Below are 10,411 nucleotides of genomic sequence, written 5' to 3'. Positions count from 1 at the left end.
TGTAAGTCTGAATGCCCCTGGAAAAGTAAGCTCATCTCTACCATATAGATCACTATAGAAATATAGAAAATAAATCATTTAAGGTAGTTACTAAGTTTTGAACATAATGCTACTTTTTGCCTACTTCTTTCTTCCTCATCATTGACTACACAAATTGATAAATGTCATAAATTCCCCTTACTCATCTATCTTATAAACCCAATATAATTCATTATATAAATATACCTGTGTTTCTATCAATACAAATATGTCATTTTCAATTAAGAATAAATGATAAATTCATAAGATTTAAATAATATTTTTCTGAAATTGAAAAATTAAAATATGAGGTCAGGTTGATGCTCTCAGTGTCTGGTCAAATCACCCATTTTCCACTAGGTGGCAGACCTTGTTAAAAAGTTACAGAAAAAGAACCTAAAAAGAAAACCGAGTCTTCCAAAATTGACCAATAGGTGTCTCTTTGAAACCACATATACCTGAGGTATATAAAATATAAATTCAGTATTTTCTACAGTCTGTTTTGCTCATCATATAGACAAGATCATCAACACTTTCCATATGGTACAAAAAGAACATTGAAGAGGTAAATATATTCTACCTCGCATAATGTAGCAATTATATATAGCCACCCAAAAGGAAATGAGATTATGAAACCATTAACTAGCAAACTAGCAATACAATTCTGAATACAAGTGATTTCTAAACACAGGTAATTTGCCACAAAATAAATCTCAAGATGTTGGTCCCATGTTCTATAAGGTTTCCTGTTTGAAGTGATCTCAAATATTTACTAATCTTATATGATGCTACTTATTGAGCTACTAGAATTAGAGCTAATTCCAGATAAACAGGAGTGCTAATGGCTATTAGCATGGTGAATACTGCCCTGGGAACACACCGGAAATAACAGAAATTCCTAAATAGCAGAGGGACATCCTGACATCATTTGTTTGCTATTGTTTTTCACAATTTACACACACACACACACACATATTCACATTTAGCTCTGTTAACATTACTAAGTAGATACACTTATGTGTGTTGGGTGTATATGTAGGTCCAACTACATCCCCAGAGAAATAGGTTTCTCCTTATTATGAAGCTCAGAATACAGAAGCAGAATCCTGTGCTCACTCTGATCATTTTCCCTTTTATATTGAGAAATATTTACCTTTAAATCATCCAAAAAGAAATAAGGAAAGAATATTAAATATAGTTTACAGATAGAGAAGCTTGTACTACAGGAAAAAAACATTTATTTCTCTTGTAGAGGTTGGCTTATCTTATCTGAGGCTGAACTAAATTATGAATTAGGAATGTAAACATAAAGATATACATATGTGTACAAATATAAATATATACAAAACCATGAGATGATATCACATCTTTGTCACTCAAACTTTGAAGTTACAAGCAATAAACTTCATTACTATCTAGTTGAAAAACTATTAATGCATTGTAATATTCTCTAGATATCACAGTTGAACTAGCAATATCCCATGACTACGTATCACTCCATTAACTTTCACCCACCCACTCCGGGGTGATCACATGCCACAAACTACAGCTAGAAAGAGATGTCGTGCATTTTAGGAGCCAGGGCACAGCACGAGATGGAGTTTTCTGAGTCTATCAAGCCATGGTTTCTTCTAACGCTAGATTTACTCCATTTCCTAAATTTAGTAGTCAATATCCGCATGGCTTCTTAATGTACCTAAATACCTAAATGTGCACAAATTTCTGTGCAAAGCAAATAAACCTGAGATGCATTCTCAAACCTCATGAATCTAATTTATTTCCATATTTGGTGAGGCACAACTACTTGTTTCTAGAGAAAAACAGGTTCCAGGAAAAATCCTACCAGTGAGGAGAGCCTGTGGGGAAGGACTGTCCCTCCCACAAGGTCCCAGACCTTTAATTTACAAAGTTCAGAAAACAGAGAAAATAAAAGACTTTTAGATGAGTCACATCAAGTCACATCCTAATAAAATTCATGACAATTAAGGAATTATATTGCCTGGACTTCTGATGTCCCATATGCCCACAGATGATAAGTAAAAGAAAGAACTCTCTAGTGTGGTTCAACCATAGGGAAGGATATTTTTTAAGTCTGCTTTTCCCCTATGATAACTAAGTTCTTTGGGGAGCCAGGGCCTCAGATCTGAGAAATTGCCCACAGGTAGTACTTTCTCTCCTTTCCTTGTTTCTCTCTACCTGACATTTAACTGTGGGGAAGCTAAGGGCTGACTGAGTCTGTGCCTTCCTTACTGCCCCGCAGCTTCACTGTGGCTCCGCTGAGTACACATAGCATCTCCAGCTAAGCCCCATTTTCTTATTATTCCAATGACCCTAATTATGTCATCCGCAGACTAATTTCTTACATTAGCCAAATCCACTTGGGTTTGTTTTGCCCAAGTGAAACATTTTAAACCTTATATCTTGTTGTCTTAACAAAGAGTTCTGTCCTTGGGCAAGAGGGAGTTTTTCAGTCAGTGACTAATGCCAACTTTTCCAGACGATCCCTAGGTTTGCAGGACAAGAACTCTCCATCTTGTCCCAAAGAGCCCTAGCAGTTGGGCTTTGGGTGGGGACTTGACTTCCTTTCCCCAGTCCTTACCTGACCATTCTGGCGCCAGATGTCCTCTGCTGTGTCTGAGCAGAGCACCTGTCTGACTCACGTTATCAGCACTCAGGTTTTCCCTCTCCTGACAGCAGACCAGACCTCACACAGGTTTACGTGTGACTAGTTGCCACGCAGACCTGTGTTATGACATGCCTCATACACGATCCTGAACACTATGCACTTGTCCCAGTAGGTGTGGTAACATGTCCTGACTCTGATTTGTATCATGTGTGATGAGTCCCCTTGGACATGTAGTGGGAGACTTGGCTCAGTTATGCATTTGTAATCCAAATTCAAGTTTGTTTGTTTTTTTTCAAGCATAGTGCATTACTGTTAAGCATTTTAAATAGATTTTTTAAATACTCACTTCAGCAAGTTATTGTGTTATAGTTACCAATAAGTGAATAACACATAACACTCTTCATTGTTGTGAACAGACTTTGTATAAAGTGAAAGGAGGAAATAGAAGCACATGGCAGTTTGTGTTCTGTCAACTATGTTTTATCTCTAACAAAATGTGTCTTTTGCAGGAAATGGGGTGTAAAGGACAAGAGGACTCCTGTTTCAATAAACAGGGTCCAGATCTGAACAAACCCTTACAAAAAGCAGCAAGCTCAGAAAACTTGGTCTGAATTATACTTTACAGTTTGTGGAGGAATTTAATGTACATTCATATATTCCTGTCTCCTGCAAATAAAGTTATTTTTCCTTTCTCCCATATTTAAATTAGTGACTGTTGGAAGAAGAACAAAGGAATCATTGAAATAGCTCAGAAAACCTGTGAGGGAGCATCCCCCAGACCCAGCAGACAGCACTGGTCTCTCATCCTACGATTATGAAGTTAGGCAGTCTGACAATGCACTTTCCTCTTACAAGTCTTGACTTCATCGCAGTTATTTTCCTTTTTATTCTTTTTTTCCAGCACCTGCTAGAAACTAACAAATTTGTTCTTTCCTTAATCTCTTCAGTAAAAGGTGGGCAGAAAAGTCTGGAATGGGCAGACATACTTGAAAACACAGGTGAAAGTTTACTTTTAATTATTTTTAGTAATATATTTTGGTTTATTTAATATACTTCATAAAGATAATTATAACTTAAAGCCGAATTAAACCTTTACAGTTATTACATGTTTATATACTTACATATGCATAAACAAATATTTAAGAACGCTTTAGAGATGTGCATTAGTAGTTTCTTTTGAAAAATAAAGTATTGTGAAATCTTTATACTTTGACATACTCTTTTGTATCTCATCTTATTTTTTCTTTTAAATTGTTTATGCTGTTTATTGTTTATGTTTACATTTGTCCCCATTTCTCCCACCTCGCCCCTGCTATTCAGCCCATTCCCCATTTCCACAGTCAATCCCCACAGTGTTGTAATGACTTTTAAAATGGGCCATTTTAAATATTTTTAGATTTAATACTACATACAAAATTAGAGTATTTTTGTTGGTTACTAGACTAGCTTCTGAAAACTTTAACAAAGCAGTACTCATAACAGGATCCTTGCTTTATAAACATAGACCAGAAAACTAGCAGTTACTGAGATGAATATTGATGGCTTTATACTGGTGAAAATAGCACCATTTGAAAGCAGATAAATATTGGAAATAAAATAATTGTCTCTAAAGACCCATTCATGTTTTTTTCCATAAAATACACAGTGAAATACATACATGAAGAGATTTAAAACTTGTCAAATGCATTTGTGAGAGAAATTTTCATGGTCCTTAATGACAGTTTTCCTATTGCTCCCTGCGCCCCCAACTCCCCTCCCATGCTCCACGCAGCAGTGTCCCGGTTCTTCCTTAAGCAGTTCTTTCATGGGCTACAAAGCATTTCTCTCCAGCCAGCATAGCTAACACGGTGACATGATTACTTAATTTTCACGTGGAAATGCAGCCTCTGGCTTTGCTGAGCCTTAAAGACATGAAGTGCATTCCCAGCATTCAGGACACGCCAGGCATGCGGCCAGGGCCACTTTACAGACCCGGGGAAGCAAGCCCCCCCCCGCCCCCCGAGGGAGGCGCCCTCCTCCCTCGCAGGGGCTTTTGTCTTCTCGCTTCTACCTTCCTTTTTTCAAAAGCCAGGAGTTAATTGTTTGGTCTCTGCACACGTAAAATGTCTCTAAATGCCACTTCCAAATATAGGCTCTCATTAACTAACACCAGAGGCTGACCTGGGATCTTGCAGGACACCCCTTCCTGCCTCTAGCGAACATTTTGTCCCATTGCATTCGCTTTACCCGACATATGGAAGCCAGACCCCTTTTAGAAAGCACAGTTCCTAGGACTATCCAGTGCTCGGCGAGCACGAATAACTGGCAGAGCCAAAGTGAAATTACCTCTCTTGAAAATACTTAAGCACTTTTTTCCTCTCCACTGAAATCCTGAAGAACAGCCCATTTTGAACCAGAATAATTTAGTCTGACAACAGATTCTTCCTCTGTTCACAGCTGTCCCAGAGGGAGGAGCTGAAATCCGAACCTCTCAGCTGTGATTGGCTCCTTCTTGCAAAAGAGAGAGAGAGGAAAAAAAAAAAAAAAACCCACCCAGCCAAAAAACGGGCTTAGTTCGTAAAGGAACCAGGCGACTTCAGAGGCGCCGGCCATCCTGCTGCCGCACCTGAGCGCGGCCCAGCCCGAGCCCCGCTGGCCGCGATGAGATAGGGACCGGCCCCGTCTTCCCGCCGGACCGTTATCCGCGCCGGGCGCCCGCCAGACCCGCCGGCAAGATGCCGCGCTCTTTCCTGGTCAAGAAGCATTTCAACGCCTCCAAAAAGCCAAACTACAGCGAACTGGATACACACACAGGTAAAAAAAAAAAAAAAAAAAAAGAGGAGGAAAGGGAGGGGGAAGGAAGGAAGGAAGGAAGGAAGGGAGGAAGGAAGGAAGGGAGGAAGGAAGGAAGGAAGGAAGGAAGGAAGGAAGGAAGGAAGGAAGGAAGGAAGGAAGGAAGGAAGGAAGGAAGGAAGGAAGGAAGGAAGGAAAGTTTATATACATACATAAATACAGATATATATTACAACTCAAATACTATTACAAAAGAACGAAATACTAGGTTGTTTTTCTTTTAAATAGTGTCCTAAAAGAGAGTTCAGATTATTTTGGTCATTTAGAATGAATTTTAATTGAAAATTTTTCAAACTTTTAACTGACAAGGAACATTTCATTCAACTCTTGCAACTTCATTTTCTAAAGCTTGTATGTACATGCATAACGAATAAGGCAGATGAGTAACACAGTATGCAACTGCTGAATTATTCCTTTTTTGTTGTAGTAAGGCTCCTTTCCTTTAGAAAGTAGCTTGGTTTACACGTATCTTGGTATTGACAGTTATAAAACCTGCAAATAACCCATGCATAAAATGGAAAACATCTTTTATGTAGCTTTAGAAAGAAAGTATAAGTTTATCCTTTTCACTGGGGACTGTGAAGTCACCTCCTTGGCTGTTCTCACTAACTGGAGAGACTGGTATAGTTCCTGTCACACTGTGTATGCAGGAAGCATAGGTGTACATTAAGTGCGATGACTACTAAATGAAATCTTCATTATAAAGGCCTGTACATTTTGCCAAGTAGCTTCTTGGTGTATATTTAAAGTTATGTTTTACCCTAATCTTCTTTCCTTTTTTTCCCTCCCAGTGATTATTTCCCCATATCTCTATGAGAGTTACCCCATGCCTGTCATACCACAACCAGAGATCCTCAGCTCAGGAGCATACAGCCCCATTACCGTGTGGACTACGGCAGCTCCATTCCACTCCCCACTACCTAATGGCCTCTCTTCTCTTTCTGGATACGCCTCATCCTTGGGGCGAGTGAGTCCCCCTTCTCCATCTGACACCTCATCCAAGGACCACAGTGGCTCAGAAAGCCCCATTAGTGATGAAGAGGAAAGACTACAGTCCAAGCTTTCAGACCCACATGCCATTGAAGCTGAAAAGTTTCAGTGCAATTTATGCAATAAGACCTATTCAACTTTTTCTGGGCTGGCCAAACATAAGCAGTTGCACTGTGATGCCCAGTCTAGGAAATCTTTCAGCTGTAAATACTGTGACAAGGAATATGTGAGCCTGGGCGCCCTTAAGATGCACATTCGGACCCACACCTTACCTTGTGTCTGCAAGATCTGTGGCAAGGCATTTTCCAGACCCTGGTTACTTCAAGGACATATTAGGACTCATACTGGTAAGAGAAAATGTAGACAGGAATGTTACTCTCTAATAGACTGAAGCTCTGGGCTGGCTGTGGGATTTGCATTGAGTAGTGACCCAGTAATGCTTTTAATGATGGATGATCATTTATAGCTACTTCCTGATGACTCAAAAGTCCTTGGAGCACAAACTGCTTCATTTCTTGTTAGTAAGTAGCCTCTGCTCCAGAGACTACAAATAGGATTGAAACCTTGGAAAGTAGATTCAGAAAGTTTGGTCTCAAAGATCAGTTAGAAAATTAGAGAAGATGTACTTGAATGTGTGTTCTGTGAAACTGCTTCCAATAATCAGCAGATATAGATGTTGCTATCTCAATCAATGTATTTTATAGTTAGGTAAAGAGTTTTCCTATAGTTTTCTGTGAGTGATATTCTGGCTGTGATAATCTGTCACCTGTAGCAAGTTGCATAGTTAAAACTGAATTTGTTTTCAGTTGTTTTGTTCTTTGCTGCTGATTTTTTTTTATTCCTAGCACTTCTGCAGAGAGTCAAGGCATTTATCCAAACTTAGTCATAATAAAGAAAGAGGGAAAAGGGGAAGTATTGGGAAATGTTGGGAGGAGCTAAACATTAGCTTTACCTGCTGAAGCAGAAAGTTTTAATCATTGAAAGTCCTAAAAATATATGGATTATTTCTAACTGGCAGCAGTAATAATATGCTTAGTGTGATTTTTTTTAATGCAACCTTTAAATTTATCTTAGAGTGAGATATTGAAATAAGTATCTATGATGGGGAATTTTAATCAAGGTTTGCTGCTTTTCATTCTTTTGGCAAAATGTGATTATTCATAAATATTATGTCTTTACGTTTCCTCTGAAAACACTGACTGTCTTTCTTTCCCCCCCCACTCCACCTCCACCCCCAGGGGAGAAGCCTTTTTCTTGCCCTCACTGCAACAGAGCATTTGCAGACAGATCAAATTTGAGGGCTCATCTGCAGACCCACTCTGATGTAAAGAAATACCAGTGCAAAAACTGCTCCAAAACCTTCTCCAGAATGTCTCTTCTGCACAAACATGAGGAATCTGGCTGCTGTGTAGCGCACTGAGTGACGCAATCAATGTTTACTCGAGCAGAATGCATTTCTTCACTCCAACTCCAAATGATAAATAAAAGTCCAAAGGCATTTTCTCTTTGCATATTGACCAAATAATGTGTATAGACACACACACACACACACACAAAGCTGCAAGAGCACACAATCCATGTGTTTAAAGTTAATTCTTTCCATGTGAAGTTTAAAATTACTATATATTTACTGACAGCTAGATAGAAAGAATAAAAGACAAGGATCTTTCTCTTCAAAGGTAAAGCAAAAAGCACATTGTATCTTTTCTTACTAAGAAAGAATGCAAAGATTTACATTGCTGCCAAATCATTTCAACTGAAAAGAACAGTATTGTTTTGTAATAGAGTTTGTAATAGAATTTGTTATAGGAAGAGAATCTGCCAGACACTATCTCAGGTGACTTATAAACTATTCCAAGTTTACTTCATTACATGTCTAATGTCTGGTTACAATTTTTCAACTAAAGCCTTTTTTGATTACCTATAATGCTTTAAACTGTATTTTTAGGAGAGGAAGGAAAAAAAGAATAGGAACAAAACACAGGAGTCTGCATTAAAAGTGTTTCTTTCTGTTATTGTTGTTTGTGTTTTGCCAATGAACAGTATGTGCCTTGGGGGAAGAGGCGGGCTTTGAACATTCCTGGTGCATGCTCTGTGTCTTACTTTTTAAAAAGAATTTTTAATGATTTTCTAAAATTAATTAAAGATGGGGATAAGTGCAAGAAATGATTCTTAGAAACTCAGTAATGTACTTAAACTATTTTAAATGCATACAACACCCTTTCCAAGTGCCTTTTGAAAAGTAACTGTATAATTGCTGAGTCAGTGTAAATTTGTGTTTATTTTTATATGACTGAATGAATTTTGTATGAAAGTGAGAGGTTTTCTATACCTAATGTATCTAAAGAACCTGAAGAGTTGTGAAATCATGTTTCTTTTTTTAAAAACAATTTTCAAGGTCCTTTTTTTACAATAAACATTTTTGATTTAAAATCTGTAGTTTGTGTACTATTTTTAGAGACCTTACTTACTTCAGGATTAGTACCAAACCACTGCAAAGAGAATTATTTCTTTGGTTAAAAGAAAAGTGAATAGTGTTTTTTATGAATATCAAGTATTATTTTATGTGTTAGCTTATAATAAACTGAAAGTACTTTTTCTTTACTCTTAAGACAATACTGTCACCTTCAGAAAGACAGCACCATCTGGGCAGTTTGTTGACAGATCACTTTAACAAAATTTATACTGTCTGAATGCTAACAACATTCACATTATTAATAGTCAAGGGTACTTTTTAAGACTTTATTTATGATGATTTTATTCTATTGGTTTTGTAAAATCAAATTATAATCACTGTAGTGCATGATTATCATATTAGACACTGGATCAGTTTAACATTTTTAAAAGGAGTATTATTTACTGAGACTCCAGAGGAAAAGTAGGAAATCTGCATGAAAATATCAGGGAAAAAATGGATTTATCACAAATCACACCAGTGGGAAATTAAACCATGCAAAGAAAGCCCTACATCTAGTAACATCAAATATGTGATAGGTTTGATGGGAGTAAGCCTAAATAGAAATTTAAGTTTTCCTTTTATGGTATTTTGAACAAGCACCCACCCACACACAACATGTACTTGATAAAATATAGCATGAACAGCATTCCGTATACAAGCTCATGCTTACCAAATTCATGGGTACTGACTCACGTAAAAATGCTAACCATCATAAATACTGTAACAATGACCAAACTGTATGTTTTAATCCAAGCTTCAAACCCATTATAAGGATGGTTCTTGTTGCTATAAGCACCTCTGTCTGGTATGCTCCGAACTTGCATAATTATTTTTCCTTGTACTATACAAATAAAAGCCAGAACTAGTATCTCAAAGATATTAGCTACAAGTTATTAACAAGTAACCTAAAATGCCAAAACTATTCCATTAATGTTCATATACACTCCACTGTATACTCCATTTAAATATTTAGTCAAAATATGAAAGGATGTGCATTGGACTGAAAAAAAGCCTTTCAATTTAATATTCTACTTACAAGTTTTTTGATATCTCAGAACATATATCAAAATGGCAAAATTATTCAGAACAGCAATTTATAACTGTAAAATAAATGGCTAATAGATTTACTGGGGCATGTTAAACTTATAAAAATACCACTTTAGTTAATGTATCTGGTTTAGAAATGACTGCCTGTAAGTTTCCAAGCCAGCTAATGCGTAGAAATATCTTGCGAGAGCAAATGTGAACGAGTCAAACATTCTTGAGGTGATCTGGTTGGCCACTCCAGGAACCATGTCTACACACGTTTCCTCCCTCATTTGCAGATCTATAAGCAAGTGGTTGCTTGGTGCCCAAAACTTAAAAAATATTGAAAAGAAAAATCTGTTCATTGATTTAATTTTATAGTGAAGAATTAGCATTAATATTTTTGCACTGTATTTCGACGTTGTCATCAAACATTATAATGTCATTCATGGTTAAAATAT

The 10,411-nt window shown here is 37.3% G+C and overlaps 1 protein-coding gene across 1 annotated transcript; it reads left to right on the top strand.

Annotated features, from left to right (window-relative positions):
- The first annotated feature begins 5,196 nt into the window (after positions 1-5,196).
- SNAI2 (snail family transcriptional repressor 2) lies at positions 5,197-8,854 on the top strand. The gene is made up of 3 exons (XM_037163826.2): positions 5,197-5,437; positions 6,268-6,813; positions 7,705-8,854. The coding sequence occupies exons 1-3, from the start codon at positions 5,359-5,361 to the stop codon at positions 7,884-7,886; spliced, it is 807 nt and encodes a 268-aa protein (XP_037019721.1). The 5' UTR covers positions 5,197-5,358; the 3' UTR covers positions 7,887-8,854.
- The last annotated feature ends 1,557 nt before the right edge of the window (positions 8,855-10,411 follow it).

The sequence above is a fragment of the Artibeus jamaicensis genome, unplaced genomic scaffold (genome assembly GCF_021234435.1).
Source record: "Artibeus jamaicensis isolate MK-2021 breed Jamaican fruit bat unplaced genomic scaffold, CSHL_Jam_final scaffold_916, whole genome shotgun sequence".
Lineage (NCBI taxonomy): Eukaryota > Metazoa > Chordata > Mammalia > Chiroptera > Phyllostomidae > Artibeus > Artibeus jamaicensis.
Note: the sequence above shows the minus strand (reverse complement) of the source record. Positions and strands in the feature narration are given on the sequence as shown.